Source organism: Sinocyclocheilus anshuiensis, unplaced genomic scaffold, assembly GCF_001515605.1.
Source record: "Sinocyclocheilus anshuiensis isolate Anshui unplaced genomic scaffold, SAMN03320099.WGS_v1.1 scaffold361, whole genome shotgun sequence".
Classification (NCBI taxonomy): Eukaryota; Metazoa; Chordata; class Actinopteri; order Cypriniformes; family Cyprinidae; genus Sinocyclocheilus; species Sinocyclocheilus anshuiensis.
In genome coordinates this window covers 282692-306120 of record NW_015540848.1, presented here as the reverse complement: position 1 = coordinate 306120, position 23429 = coordinate 282692, and the positions used below count along the sequence as shown (strand labels likewise).

Here is a 23429-nt window from a genome sequence, read left to right as displayed (position 1 = left end):
GCCTTCTTTCTTTGCGTGAACATTTGGGCGGCGTTATGCAAATCTTCCCACATCGTGACGTAGACATGTGGGGGCGTGTTAGAACGAGCCGTTTTAGGTAGGCGTGGTTGACTCTTAACTTTTATAAAGAATATCTCTTTGGATTTGAGACTTTAGTCTTTGCACTTTACAGATCTTCTTTATGCACCAAGAGCTTGTAACACTCCAAAGAGAAAGGAAAAATTGAAATCGCATCATATGACCCCTTTAATACAACCAGGTTTAAAATGGCTAAAATATGAACAAATATTAATTTCAACATTGATAATAATAATAAGAGATGTTTCTTGATGATTTCTGAAGGATCGTGTGTGACACTGAAGACTGAAGACATTTGCATCACAGGAATAAATTACATTGTACAGTATATTCAAATAGAAAACATTTAATTTAGACTGTAATAATATTTCACAATATTACTGGTTTCTGTATTTTGGTCAAATGGTAAACAGACTTATTTGGGAGAAAAACATACAAAACAGAAAAAAATTTATTATTAATTTTATACCTAATTATTCTATTTTCACTGCAAAAACAATACATTTCAATAATGTTTTTTTTTTTGTGTAGTAACATTAAGTATGTAGTACGAATATACAAAATGTAACTTGGCCATTAGTTAGATTTCAATTCAAAAGACCAGTTTCACTCATGTCTTATATTCATCTGGGACAAAAGTCGCCCCAGCATTTATTCTCATGCAAAATGCCCTTGTTGTTAATCAGTCAGGCCAGATAAGGTTATCACACTCTGCTCACATTGTTTTATCTTTCTCACCGAAGCTTTATGTAATCATTCATAAACTCCTCTATATTAATTTATAGCCATCGGATTCCTTATTTTAAAGTGTCAAGTCAACAATCATATCTGGCTTTTGAGAGTATACTCACGGCTCCTGAGACGGCCCCCGCTGTAAAACTGATGGTGAATGAGGTCTGTGGAGCCCTGTACCGCTCATACAGCTGTGCCTTCACTAGCTCATAGTTAAACCAGTACAGGGCTGAGGGGAAAACACAAAAACAGTCAAACATTGCATCTGGGGAACATCAGTTCAGCATCACGCTGTCAGAGAGTATACAGGTCACTGACCGGAAAAGGGCACGTCCCGTAGGACAGTGGGTCCCCAGCCTCTCCAGAGAGAGAACCAGCCGTCCTGAGCCACAGCCGAGCGGATACACACCATCAGCTCGCTGTACGGTAGCTTGCGGGACTGCATCATAGTCCGAACTAACTCCAGAGGGCTGATCACAGACACCGCTCCCACTGAGCAGCACAGAGAGAGACATCAATAACTCACACCACAGCAATAACCATCCAACAGAACACTGGGAAAACAAAACTAGGGATGCACTGATAGTAACATTATGCTTTTATTTTGCCTAAATACATTTAAATCAATCATTATAAATTCTAGAATTGAATTTAGGAATTGCGACATTACATGTACAGTATAAAAATCTCTTATTTTGCAAAAGATTTCAATTAACAGTGTACACACTACAGTTCAAAAGTGTGGGGTCAGTAAGAACTTTTTTTTTTTTTTTTTGAAAGAAAGAAATTAATACTTTTATTCAGCAAGGATTAACCCAACAGTATCGACAATCAAAATTGACAGCAAAGACATTTATAATGTTACAAAATACATTTGAATAAATGCAGTCCTTTTGAACTTCAACTTTCAATTCAAAGAATCCTGAAAAAAAAAAAAACGTTAACATTGTTCCCACAAAAAAAATAAAAAAATAATGCAGCACAACTGTTTTCAACTTTGCCATCACAGGAATACATCTCACATTAAATATAAATTTAAATAGAAAACAGATATTTTAAAATGTAATAATTTGACAATATTACTGCTTTTTTTATCAAATAATTGAAGCCTTAGCGAGCATTAGAAATGTCTTTCAAAAACAATAATAAATCTTATTAGAATCGCCAAACGTTTCAACAAACGATAGTACAGATTTTGAAATGTTGGATGGCAGCAAATCTACATGTTAAAACAGGAAAAATGAGAAATAACAAATATCCAATACTGCCAATAACCAATATTGTACGTGTGTGTGTGTGTGTGTGCCACACTCATATCATTTTATGACCCTCATAATACACAGTACTTGTATGAGACAACAAGGCCAAGTAAATACTCACATCTTGCTAACCCTCCTGCTATGAGAGGGATATGGTCCCCCTGATAGCCCATGCCGTAATTTAGGAAGTCTCGCAGCTGGTCGTAACAGGTGAAATAGATGACTGTGGCAGGAACCGCCATCACCCTTCAAACACAAACACAAACACACTCACTGAAAACAACTTGTGCACTGATTACAAATGTGTGTCATTCCAAAGACTGATGTTTGTTCCTATTTGCCGTTTTGTAAAACCATGCGCTCAAGTGAACAGACCCCAAAAAAAGGTTAATTACAGAGAACTTGATACAGACGTTCAATCATTAACATGTTATTTATACATTTACAAAGTCAAAGGGTCATTTGCTTGCACAGCGTCTCCTGCACCGCTATTCGGTAAACAGCATGACTACCGTCATTTTATTTTCAAATGACCCTTGTGAGGCGGTTCTTTTAATGGATCACTTCAATACACTCGAGTCATCTGTCTGAATCGGTCTACAGAATCCTTCACTCAACGATCTTTGTATCCGTCAAAGATTTATATAAATAAAATCCGACTTATTTGAGGATCTGCACTTGTTAATAACACTGCACTTGTTCGATTAGAATCAAAGTCTTTAGACTGAGCTAGAGTTACAGCACACGATTTATAAATAGACACACAAAAAACAGGTGTTACGATAGCGCCTGTTTTTATGTAACTGTACACTGGCTTTATGATGCTGCACTTACAGTGTGGGAGGAAGCCCACTCCACAAAGACCTGAGCCCCTCGTTACGAGTGATCTTTACAAATGCATCCTGACAAACAAAAAAGAGAATTAATCAAGAGTGTGTAAAAACTTAGCCACAGTTTGGAAAGATGCGAATGAATTCTCACCACGGTCCCGCTGAAGTGGGTAGGGGTTTTGTACCAGCTGGAGCAGCTTGACATATTCTGACACACATAGACGTGGTCCATCAACCCGTTACAATAGAGGAAGCATTTCCCTAAAAAGACAGCCAAAATGCGGTAGCATGAATCTAATTTGCAATAATTTTGCAAATATATTACCAATGACCAAGTACCCCCAAATTACTTGGAACTGACTGCAGCGATCAATTATAAAAAAAAAATTAAAAAAAAAAGATTAAAAGTTCCTTGTGAACTTTTATTTTCAATTTCAAAACACTCGATTTTTAATCTTGCAACTGGTTATGGTAGAATTTTAAACAGAAACTTTGTTAAAGTTGTGCACTATACATACTGTATGGGTTAAAGTCAACATGAAATGATAAATTCATTTATTTTCTAAATGTATGTTATTGATCTGATTTGATGTTGATCTGTGCACAATTCATACATGCGTATTATGTGCCTTTTTAAAAACAAATTAGCATAACTCAATCTTCCAGTAAAACGACAGACTTCTCTTTGGTGACAGACATATGCTGGACTTCTTCAATCATTTAGTCCGCTTAAACCCGGTCCCTTTCTTACAATTGACAGCAAGCTTGCATTCAGATCTGCCTCCATCCAATCAACAACCAATGAAGAGGCAATGAAAATCACCGCCGTTTTCAATAATCTGTTTTACTCAAATGTATGTCACAATATAGAAAAAAGAAGATCTGTTGCTACTTCTGTTACCTTGCAACACTGCCTCAAAATGGTTACCAAAAAAAAAAAACAGAAGGAAAAGAAACAAACTGCAACCTCAATACTCTTGGACTGTTGTACAGACCTACAGTAAAGTAAGCAAACATGTGATGCATTGACATGTGGGTTTCCAAGAAAAAGTATTTTCCGATAATTTAAACAGATTTGGCGATTAGAACTGAGGTCTTTGATAAGAGGTTCTATAAATATTAGCGACCATGGCACTGACCATGCATGCCGTGAAAGTTGAACCAAATCCAACCTTGGCACAAACAAGCAGTCTTCTTACTATTTCTGGACATTACGCAAGACAGGTTCAAGGTAGGTCTACCTGACATGGATCTTAGTTTGTCCTAATGAGTTCTGTTAATGGTCCACTGCTATAAACATGCTGAATGAACATTTACATACAGCAGAGTAGACCTCGGGAATATTTTCTGAATGCAGTTTTTCCATCTTGTTGGGGTATTTACATATGTGCACATTCGTCATGTCTGTTTGCAATGTGACCTTGGGTTTAGCCCTTCAGAGATGTGGTATATAAGCCAAAATGTTGTCCACACTATGTGATTTAGTTGTTTTGCGGAGTGCGTTTGGAATTCTGGAATTGGAGTGCTGGTTAGTGAAGCGAGCTTCTGGGCTTTGGGAGGGGACCATGCAGTTCACATACATTACTCACATTTTGAAGGGCGGATGACCCTAGCCCAGGGCCTTGACTCTGATGCTACGGCTACAAGAGAGAGAGAAAGAGAAAGACATCTCATAGGCCTCATGCTGCTTTGCATTGTGTTATCAAAAGCTAACAGACTACCATTCAAATGTTTGGGGTCAGTAGACCTTATATAAGAATAAATGAGAAATTAAACTTGTTATCCAGCAAGGATGCATTACATTGATCAAAATTGACAGTAAAGACATCTATAATGTTCCGAAAGATGTTTATTTGAAATGCTGTTCCCACAAAGGAATCCTAAAAAATATTAAGCAGCACGACTGTTTTCAACATTTATAATATGATAACTGATAATAGATGTTGTTTTCAGCACTAAATCAGCATATTAGAATAATTTTTGAAGGATCATGTGACTCTGAAGACTGAAAAATTAAGCTTTGCCATCACAGGAATAAATTACATTTGAAAATATATTAAAATAAAAAAACGGATACTTTAAACTGGAAAAATATTTTACAGTATTATTGTTTTGTTAAATTTTTGATCAAATAAATGCAGCCTCGGTGAGACTTCTTTCAAACACATTAAAAATATTAAGAATCCGAATGACAGTGTAGCTTCATTTTTGCTGGTAATTAAAGCTGAAATAGGTCAAATTCTTCTAGCCCAGCTTAATATGCATTGACAACAATATGTCAATGTCCCCAAAACATTTAAACACTGTAGTGCTATCAAAACTTTGCTTTGTTTGGATTATGACCGACACAACATAGCAAGGCTGATACAACCAGTGGTGTAAGTTTGGAGCAGGACTGAGTTTAGCAAGCACTGGCAGACAAGCGTGTTTTTAAGAAACCTGTTTGAAAGCAGTCACTATTTTTTCTCTTCTAACTTGTGTTGCTAGTAGCACAGAAATTATTCACTTCAGCTTTAAGACGCACATTTCAGCTAAAAACGTAAGCGGAGCAGAAAAATAAAAACATTGATGTTAAACTGGTGTGACTTGTATCATGTCTAGAGTAAATGCATGAAGTTCACCGTTCAATCATCTGTCATTCTTTCTGTGAAAACTTAAGAGTTTAATATCTGCACCTTGATAGAGGGGAGTTTGCTGGGCTTGGAGTCTGATCTTCACTACATCCAATGGTGTGACTGCAGGGAGAGAGAGGGACAAAGAGAAAAAGAATAATTTTGTCTTAATTAAAAAAAAAAAGTTAGCATTTTGATTCCATCTATAAAGTATAATGCTTGCACAAGCACAAAGCTTCCAATGTCAAATTAAACTATAAAACTGTCAACCCTACTTTATGAACAATTATATTCCCTACATTCAGTATCATTCCAAAGTTTGGTGTCAGTAATGTTTTTGAAAGAAGTTTCTTATGCTCACCAAAGCGACATTCATTTGATCAAAAATACAATAAAAAATGAAATATTACAATTTACAATTCAAAAACATTTCTTATTATCATTTCTGATCAATTTTTGGTCACTTCTGATCAATTTTATGCATCCTTGATGACTTCTTTTTTTTAAACCGACTGACCCCATACTTGAAGGGTAGTGCATGTATGTTAAAAAGAATCATGCACATTATTTTTGGTATTTCTGCAAACACACAAAAAAGAAAACATTATGCTAAAATCAGACAAATGCAGCAAGTGATATCACAAACATGTTCAGAATTTCTACTGAATAGAGATATGATTGTGCTGATTCTTCTCACCAAAAAGAGATGTTAGTACAGCCCCAGTGCCAGACGCCAGCATCTGCTGCATGGGTGTAATAGCAGCCGAGGGCCTGACCGCGGGCCCTTCCCCCATCCTGCCGGCCCACCTGAGAAACACAACAGAGCGCTCATGTTATACACACATGTTTAGCTTACATTTATTTTCATGGTCCTGTTTTATAGCTCCCATCATCAGGGAGACCTGCTGATCTTCTGAGTCCTCTGAATAACAACGTAATGTCATCTGCTACATTCATGCAAAAATGTATTCAGATCTTAAGAGAAAGCAACCGCTAGAGGCGGTGATGATCATAATGGCTAAGCAATAGTGTACTGATATCTTATCTATTGAGCACAGAGCCTCCCCTTAGCCTATACTACACCCCTGCAGAGGCCAGTAAACTACCTTATAAGAAACAATTTAGCATGAGACTTTGACCGACACCAAGAGTGCAGCCCGGATGCATTAACCATGCAGTGTGTTCAGTGTCGAAGATTTGGGTAGACTTACAGGGATATTCATTCAAAAATGTAAATTCTGTCATCATCTGCTCACCCTCACGTTTCAAGCCTGTATGACTATTTTCCACTGAACATAAAAGAAGATATTTTGAAAAGTCTTGGTGACAAACAGTTTCGGTTCGCATGGACTTTCATTGTATGGGGGGGGAAGAAAATGAATCAAAACTGTTTGCTCGTCAACATACTTTAAAATCTCTTCTTTTATGTTACAGAGACTCCTACACAAGACATAAGGAAATAGCAGCATACTAGTAGAGGGGAAAAAACAGCAACACTTGACTGGAGAATTGTAATCATTAGACTGGTATTACCTCCTACAGTACTGACAAAAATGCAAAAGCTAGAGCAAATCACAGCTTTAGGCTACTGACACAGAAAGGAAAATCCATATGCAACTAACTAAAAGATGAACAGAGCAGATATTACTCATCAGGGAGCACAATGTCGATCTTCATGTTGCCCTGATGCATTTATGAAGTACAGGAGGCTGCTGCTAATACGCAGTCATACATTTCTGCTGCAATGCTGTATCTTTGATCAGTGCAAACACCTCAATCTATCTCATGTGTTATGGGACTCCAGAATAACAGCTGAAGTGCAGTCCATCATCTCTAGAGCTGCGAAACAAACCCCAAACAGCTCTTATCTCACTCCTTCACATCCCTTCATTGAAAATATCATCAAACACAACAACTCACAGACGATGCAATACAAATACTGCTGCATATACATAAAAACAGGATTGTTGAGACAATGACTAATTTAGAAATTATTAGTTGGAAAAAAAAACTGCATCATATCCACTTAGAAAATAATCAGAGACAAATTTATAGACCTTACTGAATCATGACAATCTTAATTCAGACAATGCCTTGCCAAATTAATGTAGTAAAAGTCCGTTAATCATAATTTTTAATCTTAAATTTTCCGTATTTTCTAATCTACATCAGAATATTTTACTAAACATTTAAGACACATTTAACATTTAAGCATCAGAGTCATGTGACCCTGGAGCACAAAGCCAGTCATAAGTAGCACAGGTATATTTGTAGCAATAGCCAACAATACATTGTATGGGTCAAAACTATCGATTTTTCTTTTATGCCGAAAATCATTAGGATATTAAGTAAATATCATGTTCCATGAAGATATTTTGTAAATTTCCTACCGTAAATATATCAAAACTTAATTTTTGATTAATAATATGCATTGCTAAGAACTTCATTTGGACAACTTTAACGGCGATTTTCTCAATATTTTGATTTTTTTGCTCCCTCAGATTCCAGATTTTCAAATAGTTGCATCTCGGCCAAATATTGTCCTATCCTAACAAACCATACATCAATGGAAAGCTTATTTATTTAGCGTTCAGACGATGTATAAATCTCAATTTCAAAAAATGACCCTTATGACTGGATTTGTGGCCCATACGGTCACATATTACATTAAAGGTAATAGGCCTGAAAATGTTATGCTGCTATCTTTGAGCCAAGAAAAACAGCCGAAATTCAAAAACAAAGAACAAAACGTGCGGTTTACTCAAAAGAAACACAAGTCGAGGAAGTTGACCAAATCATTGGGTAGCTAAAATTTTGCCTGTCCAGAAAAACAGACTATAACTGGCCTGGTTACTACTAACGTTACTGGTTACAAATAAAAATGAAACGATTGTAGAAGGTCATGATGATTAGATAACCCTCGATTACCCGTGCGGTAATGACTCTCCTCCATCAGCCGTTTCATTAGCTGTGCGCTGATCGCATTAAGCGCAATGGCGCATGATAGCACATTGTATCCAGAGCAGTGATAGCAACTGAGCGCTTTTGAAGCTAACGGAGCAGAAAGTGTAGTGTAATCAAGGAGTACGCGGGCTGCTCGTACAGATAACTCACCTTTTGTCTAAACCGGAGGGTTTCCACGCATCGGTTCGGTTCGTGTCATTCTGAAGCGAGACTGTCTCCTCGAAGTACTCCTCGCTGCAGACTGTAGCGCGGTGACGTCACGTACGTACGTACGCAAAGTGACGTAAGGCATGTCTATAACGCACATGCGCGCCGTACGTACTGGCGTTACTGCGCATGTACAGAACATTAGCTTACTTACGTTTTCTTAAAAACAATGCGTGTTTGTGTTAACGGCTTTTAATTGCAGGGATGCTTTGGTCATAATCATAGATTGCAAATGTGTGCGATTTCAGACATTTATGACATGTTTTATGATATGTGTTAGTATTTGTTTATAGTTTTAATATATATATATATATATATATATATATATATATACACTTTAATTTTCTGTTTTGTTCTTTGCAATAAAAAAAAAAGTTCACTGTTATCAGTTTGGTTTTTGGAGGCACCATGCATAAAATGGAATGCAGACTGAAAATATACAGCATGTAGTCAATTTAACTTAAAAATACTTTATTGGCTTAAATATTTCACATGCAGAATTGCCAAAGTAACAGAAACATGTCTCATAAAAAACAGAAACATAAATCCTAGTACATCCCTACAACTTTATTTTATTCTATTCCTATTCTATCTACAGCACACCTGTACATACAATTTATTATTTTTTTGTGGTTTATATTTATGCATGTGTATTTTATTCACATCTTATTATTATCTGTGTGTTGTTGTCTCCGTGTACTGGAAGCTTGTGACTGTAACAAATTCCTTGTATGTGCAAACATACTTGGCAATAAAGCTCTTTCTGATTCTGATGTCTATAATTATACTAAATAAATAAACAAGAACCATGACAGAGGAAAGATTCAAATAAGAAATATATAAGGTGCCATTAAAGTGTAGAGTAATGTTACACAATAAATATACACAGGGAAGTATAGTGCAACAGAATGTTAATAAATTGTAAATAAAATACTACACAGATATTACAGAATAAACTCTGTAATTCCGTATAAGTTTACCTCAGATGATACATGATTAAAATCCTAGATATGTGCTGTACTACATTTTACTGTTTTTTTTTCTTCTTTTTTTCACCTTAGCGTTTTTTTTTAATACTTATACATTTTATCAGAGTATTCTGTTAAGTATGCGCATGCGTTTTAATGACGTGTTACGTCACCACGCAATGCAAATTACTCACGCATGCGCTGTCACCACGTTAATGCGCATGCGTGTTATAGACAGACCTTACGTCATGCGCGGTAAACACATACGTGACGTACGTACGTGACGTCACCGCGCTACAGTCTGCAGCGAGGGGTGTCTCGTCTCCTCCGCCGCTCAGTCGCTCGGAGCGTCGGTCTCAATGCGCACAGCGTCAGCGGTCTAAATGAAAACGCACCGCGCCCCCTGGCGGCCGCTCTGGTGCCAAATACACTAACGGTTGAGGGTTGTTTTTGTCATGAAGCGAGAAACAATGGGCCAAGTCGTGGCACGTTTTACTTAATGTCCTCTAGGCAGTGAGAACTATAGAAGTAGGTAGGAGTAACTTTAACGCACCTATTTATATTTCTGGATGTCTGCCATGAACTGAAATTATAAGACAGGGTACCATAGAGCCATGATATATAATATATATACAGGTGCATCTCAATAAATTAGAATGTCGTGGCTTCAGTCTGTGTGCATTGAATTTATTTAATACACGAGTTTCACAATTTGAGTTGAATTACTGAAATAAATGAACTTTTCCACGACATTCTAATTTATTGAGATGCACCTGTATATGACTTCTAAAAAAAGGAGTTACATAAGAAGTTGCATAATAGTTTCTTAATAAAGCTATTAACATATGTTATATCCTATAATGGACTGTAGAAACAAAGGCATTGTTATACATTCCAATGATTAAGGTTGCCAGGGAAAATATATGCAAGTTCCTCCTTCCAGTATCCACAAACATGTGGAAATTGACCAAACTGAGAGATTGATTGCTTCTTTAATACACTCTTTTCTTTGAATGTTTTTTGTTTTTGCCTTTCCGTATCTCCCATAGATTCTTATGAAATTTGACACCCCACTTCAGGTTTTTTCAAGGAGACCAATGCCATCCAAGACCAAGGTCCTTGACCAAGGTCATCTAAAATAGGGTTAGGTATAAACTACATACAGTTTTCCAAACTGGCAATTCAGAATGAGTTTAAAATATATTTTTGGACCTGGATAACTTGCTTTGACAAAATAATTTTTTACTTGTCATGTAGAAAATTGTCAAAGAACAAATAGCATTAAAACTGTTTGGTTCAAAATATCTTCTTTTGTGTTTATCAGATGAAAGAAATGTATACAGGCTTGGATGGAAAATTTCGGGGCGAATTATCCTTTTAACAATTTAGCTCTCATAAGGTTTTAGCTCTCTAAGTTTTGTCTACAGAAATACAGCTTTCCCATTATCAGTCATGACTATAACCAAATTCACTTTGACATAGTACTCAGTCACAACCTATCAAAATATACAGAACAGAAACACAGGCTTGTTTCCTGCCTCACAACCTCAAGAGGTTTATTAAAAGGTTTCCCTCTGAAGTCCCAAGAGATCACATCCCTCACGCTAGCATGCAATGAACCAATTAATACTATAAGCTTGTCTTGTTTTTTTTCCATGCAGAGCAATCACAGGGTTACAGCAAAAGGTTTATTTTGAGATTCTGCAGTTTATTGTCAAACACAGCATCAACAGGTTAGGTCATCCATTTTTAGCAAACGTAGCGGTCATAGGGTGGATATTACAACTGTGATGCCTTGACTTTTATATTGCTCCAATATTCTAGAGTTTAAAAACAGTTGTGGAAACTAAACCGTGTGAGTCTGCATTACCACTTGGCTATTTGTTATGCAGTGTGTTATTACAGTTGTTAATGTTGTTCACAAATATTTTACGTGATGCAACACTCTGAAAGATGACACAAAGTGAACAGAAGACACTAAACACCCTTAAGAACATTGTTTTGATGACAATAATGAGAAATTAGCAACGCATCAAGCAATATATGCAATCAATTCAAAAACTAATATCATGACTCAAGTAATAATACAAGATAAGAATCCAAAACCAACAGAAATAAGGCAAGGACCACTTTGTGAGATTTTTACAGATTTATTTGCGAAACCAATGAAAACTTAGAATCGGAGCTTCTGGAAGAACCATTTGTTCTTGCCTGTCTTGTACCTGTAAAAGGAAACATTCACTATTATCAATGTATCACCACATGCAGGACAATACATGCTTATCATATTGAGAGTATCAAAGTAAACAGAATGTCCAGTGCCCAACCAGATTATGTCAAGCTCTGGATTATGTGGGTTTCAACCCACAAGACTGAGTAAACTTGACAACACTTTTTCTGCATCAAACTTAGGAATCAAATAATATGATGTCTACACACTACACTACAATGAGAAAGTTTTAATCTAGCCCTTAACGTAACATGTAAGCATTAACAATCAGAAACGGTCAATTTAATTGTAAAATTGAGTAGCCAAGATCTGGTGACAAGCACGTACCTCTCCTCAAACTTAACCTTGGCCTCTCTCCTGGCTTTGCGCTTCAGGGCAGGATCCCTGAAAACATCCTTGTTGACAACAGTTTTGTCCAGAGGAATGTCAACAGAGTATCTGGGGAAAGACGATAAATTAATTAGACAAATGTACATGATTGAATCAGCAGACTTTGATTACTCCGCTTTTGCAATTAGTTAAAATATTGAGTTATTTATATTCTAACAAATAAATAAAGGTAATCACTTCAGCTTTTGAAAATCATATTATGTAATTACAATTATTATACAAATAAGTACATTTGGCACACAAAATGAGATGACAGACAGGCAAACTCTCTCATTCACCATTTAATTGGCTATATGAAAACTTAACTGAAAAATACATCTTTCTGCCTAAAATCTCCTTTTGTAAGTCATATGGATAAGAAACAAAATAAAGGTTAAGTGATAAGACGTTTTATTTTCGGATAATTTTATTCACAACAGTCTCTCTTAAAATACCTTATAGGGTTATGATAATCAAAACAGTCCTGAGCTAGATCAAGCTTTGATCTCTGCAAACCAAACTATCAATTTAATGAAATTTTTTCCCCACTAATGAAAAGATTTGATCATTAGCGAGCTCCACATTGGAGAGCTGCTTTATAACAGAAAATCAAGTTGCAGTTCTAACTGAAAGTGACACCGACTCTGGTTTTTCATGTTTAATACCGTAAAGCTGCTTGGTTTAAAGTTATCTAGTGCATAAAGTACTATATAAATAAACGTGATGTGACTGGACTTTACTAGAGCACCAAACTGCAGAACTCATGCAAACATCCACATTGCTGTAATCAGATTTTTTAGCTTCACAAAACAGCTCGTTATGCTGCTTGATACTGCAAATTGGTGTGTCTTACCTTACTATTTTAATGTATTATCTTAATTATGAACACACTGGTTTGTAGTGCAAACAGCTTTACCATTTACTGCACTTTGTAATTCTTCTCGTTATTTCCCTCTAGCGGCTAATGAACTGTAAGTCTCGCCCATAGGCTTACTTCTGCATTGAAGAATAAGGTGGCTAAATACAACCAATAAGCATCTATTAGAGGTATTTGCAATGGCTTAAGATGCATCATGAAAGCACCACATCAACAAAACTATGTGACTGTGGGTAAGGTGTGCTGGAATCATTAATAGTTCACCAACTAGACAAGTATAACAAAAACCGTAACTCAACCTGGATCAGTCATCAAACGTTGAGTCTATTTACGCTACTGTTCAAAGGTTTAGGGTCAGCAGGGCTTTCTTTGGAAAACAAAGTGCTTTTATTCTTCATGTTCTCATTCAAGTGATCAAATCACAATAAAGACACTTATAATAATACAAAAAATTTCAGTTTCAAATAAATGCAGTTTACTTTCCATTCATCGAAGAATTCCAAAACAAAATGTCAGCACAACTATTTCCAACATTGACAATAAGAAATATTTCTTGAGCAGCAAATTATTTCTGAAAAATCATGTGACACTGAAGACTGGAGGTAATGATGCTGAAAATTCTAATTGACCATCTTAGGAATAAATTACATTTTAAAACTTGTTACAATAGGAAACAATTATTTTAAATTTTAGCAGTATTTCACAATATTGCTTTTTACTGTTTTTGATCAAATAAATGTAGCCTTGGTGATCATAAGAGGACTTGCGTCATTAGAAAGCAAGTGATATGCTGATGGTACACGGGGCAACTTTTTTTGAGCAATGTTGCTTGGGCACTTTCCCACAGAGAATGGGTAACAAATTTCTATCTGGATACTTTAGATCGGTCGTGGGCCCCGTGTCTCACCTGGTTGCCCGTTGCCCGGCAACATTGCTCAAAAAGTTGCCCCGTGTATCATCAGCCTTACTCTGCAAACATCTGTCAATTCTGATACAGAAGCTGTATGAACATGTGCACAGACGTCCCTCTGACTGTTCAGGGTCTACATACCTGGTTGGCATCAGGTGGTTGTAGTTGAACACTTTCACAAAGGCCTTGATCTTGGACCTCTTGGCAATCTTCTTCTTGCCCATGGTTGTGGTGACTTTACGAGGATAGCGGTCAATGCCTGCGACCAGAGCATGGCTGTAAGGACGGTCTGAGGTGCCATCATCAATGTTCTGAATGGAGAAAGAGAGCACAACCCTGTCAATACACAAACACTCAACACAACCTTCTTTTCCTGAATACCGTGAAATATTAAAAATACCTTGACAATCACAGCCTTGCGTCCGGCATAACGTCCAGCCAGGACCATCACCACCTTACCAGGTTTCATAAACTTGCCCATGTCTGAAAGATATGAATTAGAATATGACATGTATATTGCATATCTCCAAAAGCACAAACCTATAAATGTAAGCTGTATCTTCTGGGCAGCACGTTTATAAAACAAGCTCGACCTTTACATAGCATTGTGCCAACTGGTAATTATACGGCTGTATGGAGACGCTCACGTTGGAATAAATATCTTAAGTCATTTAACAAAGGTACTTTATTTGATCTTGCTCACATAGTAATTTGTTTCTTGCACAGGTGTAATAGTAATAAACGTATGCTATCGTGGACGGACAGGAAAGCGATCATGTCTGAAGTAGGGAGACGCAGGGAACTGTAAACCTATTATCTTCTAACGCAGACGTAATATTCAGACAATAAACACTTTCAACAGTCGACAGGGATGTTCGCTCTATAAGCAGCATGAAAGGAAGCCCGGAGGTTTTATTTCTTTATCGATGTTCATGGATTATTTTCTCGTGTATGACACTTACTGATGGCGCTCTATGGCCGACGAGATCGGGAAAGGAAGTAGAACGGGCGAGCGTGACCCTTGACACTGACGGCGAGTGACGTACTTCCGTCGATTTGTTCTACGGAGTGCACGCCGAATGTCTCCGTTTTTGTGTAATTTTTATTTAATAATTATTTTATGTTTTGTAGGAAAGATTATGTAGATTGTTATGTGATCTGCTTATTTATTTTTATTTTTCTAATTTACTTACTTATTTTTCTCTCTCTCTCTCTCTCTTGAATTTTAATTGCTATGTATTGTTTGGCCATCCTTGATCCCCTGGCTTTTTTCATTGGCCTATGTCTTTTCTATGTTTTTGTATTTCCTAAGTTGCAAAAGTGTTTAATATCTGCCTGCCTGCCTGCCTGCTTGCCTTAAAAAATAGAATATCTCCTCATTTCCCTGCTCTTGTACATTTTGTACAAAAAGAAAAAAGAATGTCCTCCTTCTGTAAGCAACACCTATAAGTTTCACATATGCGGTGTATTCAGGTTTGGACAAAAATATAAGAAATGCCTTCCTTTCAGTTTGTGTGAAGATGTTGATTTAAAACAACAGGAAAAGACGTTCAGTGATTTAGTTTCAATTTGGACAACTTCAACGGAAAAACTGACGTAATAAAGCTTTTCTCAATGCACAACAAAATGCCCATCACATTATTTTCAGGAAACTTTAATTATTGTATGAATGTAATTGTATTTCTCTAATTATTTGATTCTGTAAAAAACTCATGTTTATGATAATGGGTATTGGCTATTTATAATAAAAAATTAAACGCTTAGTGTACTTGTAGGAATTTCTTGTCATTTTATTATATTTTAATTATATATTTCTTTAATTTTATTTTTTCAATTTAGGGTTCTACATCTTACTACCTTAATTCAAATTCATGAGTTGAATTAGAATTTCTTGTAATTATAATACTAAATCCTTAATTTTACATTAAATTTACAGTTCTAGTTTTCAGAAATTAAAACATTGAAATGAATTCAATTTAACAGAAGACAATTCTCAGTTAAATTCTGACTAACGTGAGATTAAATAAAAACTTGCTACAACTATTACCATAATTACTACTGATATAAATATATTAATTAAATTACATTGTCTAAAGCATCAGAGAGCTGATGAGAAGTGAGAAAATGTGACTGCATCAGATTCATAGAGCATTCAGAACATTTAATCCATGAAATCACTGAAAAGAGACCATCATTACAGCCAAAAATGATGGCACAAATTTTATAAAAGGGAATGTAATTGACACCGATTTGAAATCACTATTGAAATAATTGATAGTCTATTTCTTTCTAAGAAGAGGTACAAAGACAATAATAATTTCTTAAATACATTTGATAGGACAAAACAAACAAACGGAAATCAAAATAGGCCAAGCATGTATTCAGGCTCATATATTACTATAAAAAAAAAAAAGGAAAGCAGGGGGGGTTGAGACTACATTAAATAAGGGCTAGCTGAGCAGCCCTAATAAATGCATCACAACCATTCCTCCATATTCTAATGGTGCAGAGAAATACACTGAATACAGAGTCCATTTCCATGACGTGGGGTAACAAACAGTCCCTTCTTACTTGATGAAAGTTTCAGTAAATCAGTATTCAGAGTGGTTTAAGTAATCTGGAATCAGATCAGGTACAGTAGCAGGATACAATTCCAAGGATTGTACATTCAGTATTTCAGAGCAGTAAACAAGGATTGACAAGACACAGAAACAGCAGGTATTCAAGCAGAGCCTCTGAACACTGGCATCGCATAACAGGCCATAAATAATTCAGTCAGTTCCAGTGCACAGCATATCAGACTCATATTCAGCAAATGTGCTGAATAACCTAATTTCATTCAGTTCACTTGCTGTGCATTTCCTCCGGTAGCAGCGAGCGGGCAGCACGGCCACAAGATGCAGTTTTCTACAATCATTTTTAAGGTGTCACCTGGCTGGAAGGGCCAGGCTGTGGAAAGGACTTAGGGAGAGAAGTGGTTTTCCAATGATTTACAAACACCAATGAACATCTCTTTGTTTGTTCAGAATGCCCTGAGTGTGTTGCTTGACCTAAGTGAGGTCTCACCAGCATGCATGGTCTCCTCAGAAAGCGATACACTGTTTGAAATGCAATGACCCTTAACAATGCAAATGGAATCCAATCTTAAATTAAAACATCTTATGATTTGTCTGTGAACCACTGCACAATAATGTATTACAAGCTCAGAAAATGAGTGCATTTGGCTACATAAATTTAGAACAAAAAAAAGGAATTAAACCATTAAGTCACTAGTCACTATTTTGTAACTGTCTGTGTGTGTGTGTGTGTATATATATATAGAATATGTTATATAGATACTGTAGTGCATCTCAAACATTTGTAATGGCCCTTGAAAAGATTTCAAGTAATAACTCATTCTTCTACATATTGGTTGATTTTGGTAAAAGCTTAACATAACAAATCCCCTCAAAGGTTATGTAGAGGCAGTTACACACTCAGGGTCACTAAACTGAGCACATTTCCTTTGTGTTGTGACAAATGCAGCATATTAATCATCATCATCCTCTTCAGTTTAGAGACAAGAGGCATTAGACCCAACAGCAACATTAGAGTCTCAAGAAAGTGCACGAGTTGCTTCATTTCCAATTTTTTAATTCCAGTGTACTTGTTGATCTGGAAGAATCTTTTAAATTGATTTAAATTCATGTCATATATAATGTTGTTAGTGTTATTTATATTAGTGTAAATAGTGTTATTTTTATTTATTTATTTTTTTTAAGATTATGAAGGTTGGGAGGGTTCCCCTTTTTTCTCAACCCATCAAAATTCCCATATATTTCTTTTACTTAGAAAGCATCTTTGATATTTTTAAGCTGCCTGACAGCCAAATCTACAGGAAGGCTGAATGTGAGATGGCTGAGGCGGCCCAAGATACGCAGGGCACCTTCGAAGCCCGTCTGGGCCATGTAGCTCCAGGGCTGGTAGTGTGAGTGGATGAGCGTCCCAGACTTACACAGCAGGTTGAGCCAGGACACAAGCCTCTGCTCATTGAGCGCCACGCACAACAAGGCCTTAAACTCAGAGTCCGCGCTGCGCTTGAATCGCCCATGCTCTTTAAGAACCGTATGGATGGCCCATAACAGAGACTGCTTGGGCGTGACCGTCACAGGACCGCCCCCTACAGGCAAACTGAAGGATTGAGAGAGCTGGCGGGCGGGCGATTCCACAAAAGCCTGGCCGTTTTTGGAATGATAGTACTTGATGAAAAGTTCCCAGGGATGCAGGGTCTGGGGAGAAGAGCTGAAGGGCAGCAGGCAGGAAATGGGGGCGAGGACCAGGCTCATGCCTTGAGAGGGAGCGTACAGTCCGTGGGCCAGCAGGTCCCGGAGCGCCAAGGCCAGTTCTTTACGCACAGAAGCGGTGAGTTCATCCCGAGGTCCTCCAGGCATCAGGCAGGCAGAGTAGCTGACCACGTGTTCGTCCTGAGAGCTGGGCTGCTGGCGGGAGGCTTGCAGACGTACACGCTCCACGGCTCCTTCGAGTTTCTGGAGCAGGGGGCCATAATCTTGAGCCTCGCCACCCTGAGACCACACGTTCTGGGGCACGTGACCCGCGGCGCATCCGAACTGACTCAGAGCAAAGATCTGCAGCACCGCTAAGGCTTTCTGGATCAGCTGAAACCCGGTTTCCCGCATCCTCTGGGCCTGTTCGGGATCCACTTTGGACAGAGAGAAGGGATTTAAAGTTACACGTCTGAGCTGAAAAGCAAATATAAAAGTATTATGAAGTGAAGTATAATTACCTCGCTTCATCCCTCCAGTGGCTCCAGTGTTTGGTCCGGCAGCACGGGCCTGCTGGCTCTTCACACCATCATTTAACAGAGGGTTCCCCACTTCATCTGAGAGGAGCAAGATCAGGATGGTAATCTAATTGTATTTATGTTGCTCCAAATAGCCACATCAAACTTAAAGCACAGGAAATCAGTGCAGTGGGCTCTGCAGATAGTGGCATAAAGCTTAATGATATTCACTACTGTTCAAAGGTTTGGGGTTAGTAAGATTTTTTTTTATTATTATTATTGATATATGATATTTTAATTTAGCAAAAAAACCTCACTATTTAATAAAGAATCCTGAAAAAATGCATCCGTTTTAAAATGTAATTAAAAAAACAGTAATTGTTAAATTGCAATAACATCACATTTACTGTATTTGATCAAATAAATGCAGCCTTAGTGAGAATAAGACTTAAAAAAAAAAAAAACATCAAAAATCTTACGTTAATGTGTATTTGACTAAATATGACAAAAATGAGCATCACAACATTGACCCTTAAGCAGACCTCCTCACCCTGTATGAAGTTAATGAACATCTCCAGGTCTCTGATTTGTGTCTTGAGCTGCTCAACCAGCTGCTCTTTGACTCGAGCCGGGTTGACTATCTGAGCTATAGCGGCGTCCACTCTCTGTCGGAGCTCCTCTGGAGTGAGGTTCCCAATGTCTTCATTCAGATTCACATCCAGCTTCTTAATCAGCTCATCAATGATCACCTACAGTATTGAGGTGGACAGACACTAAATAAAACACCCCAACAATGGTTTTAAGGGTAATTACTTAGACCAATACATCTTCAAATGACTTTCAGAACGATGTCAACAGCATGAGAGCGTATTATCAGACGGACCCTCTGTCTCTCCATGACCACAGACTGAGGCAGTGAGTCATAGCTGCCCTCCTGGTAGGCGAAGCGTTCCAGGTCGTCGAGTTGAGTCTTCAGCTGGAAAATCAGCTCCTTCTGCTTCTTTCTCTGAGCTTCCAAGCGTTCCCTCTTCTCTCTTTCACTCTGCATATTATAAAAACACAAACACAAGAGTCAAAGAAACTTTAAAAACCTAAAGCCAAACTTAAAAATATCCAGTGTTTACTTTGTAGCTAGCTGAACATTTTTGCATATGCTCTGGTGAAGGATAATGAGCTTTTAATTAGTTTGCTTCATTTGGTTTAGCTTTGCTTATCCAATGCGAAGCAATTCAGAATTGCTATACACACACACAACACAGTTATAGTTTAACTATTTTACATTTACATTTAAGCCTCTGGGGAACAAAAATGTAACTGATTAATATAAAAAAGAAAAAGAGACCGAACAAAACCAAATCAAGTATGAACTCAATCATATCAGGAATATTTAAAGTAAACACTGAAGTTTAAGGAAAGACTGCACAAGGGTCATGTTCATAGTACTCACCAATTCATCCTGCAAGCAAAGAGTGCAGAGGAGGAAATAAGAAGAAAGGAATGCATTTTAATGGCAGTAACAAGATGCTCCAGCAGGAAGAAATACGGGGGGGAAACTAAGAGACCTCCTTGTATGTTGTTTAAAGTGATTTTTATGTCAATACTATGTTGATTAGTTGCTTGAATGTCACAGAAACAAGCCTTTAAACAAAAGAGATGCAGACAAATGTAATGCTGATTCCTGAGGGCATCATAGGGATATTGTATAGGCTGATCATGTGTGAATGAAAGGGGTGTGTGTAATTATGGGTGGGTGTATCACGGGTGCATATTGTTACAGGAACTGTTACACTATTGAAGAAGGCTTACTGAAAACAAAACAACACTGATGACACTGTAGATCAGAGGTTTCAAATTGGGGTCCAATGAAAAGTTTAGAAAGACAGTGTTAAAATGTAAAAAAAATTAATAATTTAAATTAAAAAATAATAATAATAATAATATACAACAAAAATAAGATTACTATAAATAAATGTTTTTTAATTAAATAGAATAAAAAATGTGACCAAAATAAGCAAATAAATAATACTAACAGTACAGTGCTATGAGTATAAAAAAAGTAATAATGTAACTCAGAGTGTAAATATTTTCCAAATAATAATTTGTCCACAGTGTAATTTGGGTCTTTGTATAAAATAACTATGTAATGTCTTCTAAATTATAGGATGGGGTCCCTCACATGAGGATGATCATATTTGGGGCCTGTGGGGTCTAAAATATTGAAAAGCCCTGATGTAGATCACATGTAATTGAGACGGTTTCATGCCATTCTCCTACAAAGCACTTGTTTTGAGTCATATTTGAGATTTGGTGAATAAATTGCATCACTTCAGGTGTTTCCATCCCTGCTGGGGGGGGGGGGGAAACCTAAGCCTGTTTGCTGGTCTTAGCTAACTTAAACTGGTCTAGCTGGACCTCCAGCCTGGCCAAGCTGGTATTTATCTGGATTGCCAGCTGGTTTCACAGCGCCCAACCCCCTTCAAAAGACTAGTCTGACTCTGACCAGACTGAGAGACCAGGTCTTGGGTTTTAGGATATCTTGGTTTTTTTCCCCTGCAGGGTAGAGATCACTACGACAGAAAACAGCGGAACTCACAGAGTTTTCCAGCATCTGAGCATCATGTGCCCTGCAGCCTATGACATGAGGGCATCCTTTGAAGGCAAACTCCTCCAGCTCCAGCAGCATCCTCTCTTTCTCGTCGCTCTGCGCGTGGACGATCTGTTTCAGCCGAAACTGCACTTGAGCGAAGTGAGACGTTAACGCGAGGAGCGACGAGTTCAGCTGCTCCTGCTCATCCTCCAGCTTCCTCAGCCTGGATACCAGGTCTGCATCGCTGGACGACACAGAGCCAGTCTGCGTGCCCTGCTTCCACTGCTCATCCTCCGGGTTGGCCACGGCTCCCACCGGCGCCCAGCGCTCCCCGGCTCCCGCGAAGGCAGCTTCGCTGTCGGAAGTGGACAGATCTTCCGTCGACATGTGATTGATAGTTGAGGAAGACAGCCTGGCTGTCCTTTAACCGAGAACAACCTCGACCAACTTAATTGATGCGCAGCTGTTTAGCGTGAATTCAGAATATACGCAGCCGCTGCTTTAGCAGGTGCAGCGCAGTGTTACACTTGCGTCTTCAGAAAACATTGCAACGTAATCGAAACGACTGAGATCTTGAGGTAATATGGAACCAACGCACCAGAGTTCCAACGAACGTGCCGTTCTATGTATCAACGAACGCGTGGGCAGGATATTTACGTCAGTGCGTCATGACGTCAGATAAACGCACAGTTAAATCGAGGGCTTTACAGTTTGTTGAGCGTTTCTGTCCATATTTACTCTTCCTTCTATTCTCTGTGTGTTTGTTTTAATGCAACGCCCTAAGTGTCAGTGGGTTGGACTGCGTGCCAAACACACCTTTGACTGTTCTGACCCAGCAGAGATTTTTATTACTGCCATCATCATGGCACCATCGACCAGGGGTGCGTTTTCCAAAAGCATTGTTTGCTAACTATGGTCGCGAGTTCCATTGAATTATATTGGTAACAAATGAACTTGCGACAATAGTTGCCTTTGGAAAACGCACGTCAGGTTGATTTGGTAGATCCCAACTGCAGCAACAGTTGAAGGGTTCTTTGGTCAGTTATATGGGAGTTCTGCTGCCCTCTGCCTGCTATAGTTGCTGTCCTTCCAGTTTTTTTTTTAAAGGGGTCATATGATGCTTTTTTAAATATCATTATTTTGTTCTCGCTCTCTCTCTCTTTCTCTCTCTCTCTCTCTCTCTCTCTCTTCGCGCTCTCTCTCTCGCTCTCTCTCTCTTTCTATCGCGCTCTCTCTCGCTCGCGCACACACACACATGATGCGCAAAACTCCGCATTTGAACAGTCAATAGCAAATACTTAAACTAATAACAAAACAGTAGCTGATTCAGAAGCGCCAGATTGTCATAGCAAAGTCAGAATTACGGTCGTCCATAAAATGCATTGCTGTTCTGTTGTAAGTAATCTTAAAGATTCCTAAATGCATCTACTTTCGGAAGGCCAAATAAAGTGCTTTTGCTTTCGCCTAGAAACACACAGCGTCTCCCTGACATGGCTGCATCAACACTAACTGCGGTTACTGAAACCACGCCTTCTTTCTTTGCGTGCACATTTGGGCGGCATTATGCAAATATTTCCACATAATGAGGTAGATATGTGGGGGCGTGTTAGAACGAGCCTTTTTAGGGGGGCGTGGCAGAGTCTTAACTTTGATAAAGAATATCTCTTTGGTTTTGAGACTTTAGTCTTTGCAACTTCAGGGATCTTATCTATGCACAATCAGCTTGTAACACTCCAAAGAGAAAGGAAAACTTGAAATCGCATCATATGACCCCTTTAACTCTCAATTTTCTGTATTTTCCAGATTCTTTCTTATTACTGTGCAAAGGAATCAACCTAAATTCTGGTGTACTGGTCTTAGCTTGTCTCTAAATTCTGGTTAACTGGTCTTGGCTTGTCTCTAACCAAGAAACCAACAAATAAGCTTAGGCTGGTCTGTTCTTTCTTTCTTTCGTTCTTTCTTTCTTTCTCTAATTGCCCAGAAAATTATAGCCTACAAGCTGTTTTTAAAGACAAAATGCATGAAA

General features: G+C 37.9%; 3 protein-coding genes and 1 long non-coding RNA gene across 6 annotated transcripts in view; 1 reads left to right on the top strand and 3 right to left on the bottom strand.

Moving 5' to 3' along the window:
* LOC107687641 (solute carrier family 25 member 39-like) overlaps positions 1 to 8693 on the bottom strand; it is an 11326-nt gene extending 2633 nt beyond the window's left edge. For both annotated transcript variants that reach the window (XM_016485044.1, XM_016485045.1), the window contains exons 1-9: positions 8626 to 8693; positions 6209 to 6318; positions 5575 to 5634; positions 4489 to 4539; positions 3051 to 3160; positions 2904 to 2971; positions 2191 to 2315; positions 1129 to 1302; positions 930 to 1039 (exon numbers count right to left, since the gene is read on the bottom strand). In XM_016485044.1, coding sequence (XP_016340530.1) covers positions 930 to 1039; positions 1129 to 1302; positions 2191 to 2315; positions 2904 to 2971; positions 3051 to 3160; positions 4489 to 4539; positions 5575 to 5634; positions 6209 to 6305 — 795 coding nt within the window. In that variant the 5' untranslated portion in view covers positions 6306 to 6318; positions 8626 to 8693. The remainder of the gene's footprint in view (positions 1 to 929; positions 1040 to 1128; positions 1303 to 2190; positions 2316 to 2903; positions 2972 to 3050; positions 3161 to 4488; positions 4540 to 5574; positions 5635 to 6208; positions 6319 to 8625) is intronic.
* Positions 8694 to 9897: 1204 nt separating this feature from the next.
* On the top strand, positions 9898 to 22113 carry LOC107687645 (uncharacterized). Its single transcript, XR_001634149.1, has 3 exons — positions 9898 to 9970; positions 12104 to 12106; positions 22104 to 22113. It is a non-coding gene; the product is annotated as an uncharacterized LOC107687645 (long non-coding RNA).
* LOC107687644 (60S ribosomal protein L27) lies at positions 11785 to 14517 on the bottom strand. The gene is made up of 4 exons (XM_016485047.1): positions 14437 to 14517; positions 14178 to 14347; positions 12208 to 12318; positions 11785 to 11872 (listed from the first exon to the last, which is right to left on the bottom strand). The coding sequence occupies exons 1-4, from the start codon at positions 14515 to 14517 to the stop codon at positions 11824 to 11826; spliced, it is 411 nt and encodes a 136-aa protein (XP_016340533.1). The 3' UTR covers positions 11785 to 11823.
* On the bottom strand, positions 17787 to 22023 carry LOC107687639 (RUN domain-containing protein 1-like). Of its 2 annotated transcripts, XM_016485040.1 has the most exons (6): positions 21410 to 22023; positions 20264 to 20272; positions 19700 to 19858; positions 19367 to 19565; positions 18820 to 18915; positions 17787 to 18735 (listed from the first exon to the last, which is right to left on the bottom strand). In XM_016485040.1, exons 1-6 carry the CDS (start codon positions 21788 to 21790, stop codon positions 17864 to 17866), a joined length of 1716 nt encoding a protein of 571 aa, XP_016340526.1. In that variant the 5' UTR covers positions 21791 to 22023; the 3' UTR covers positions 17787 to 17863. The 2 variants fall into 2 exon arrangements, with proteins under 2 accessions (XP_016340526.1, XP_016340527.1); XM_016485041.1 differs by lacking the exon at positions 20264 to 20272.
* Positions 22114 to 23429: the final 1316 nt, after the last annotated feature.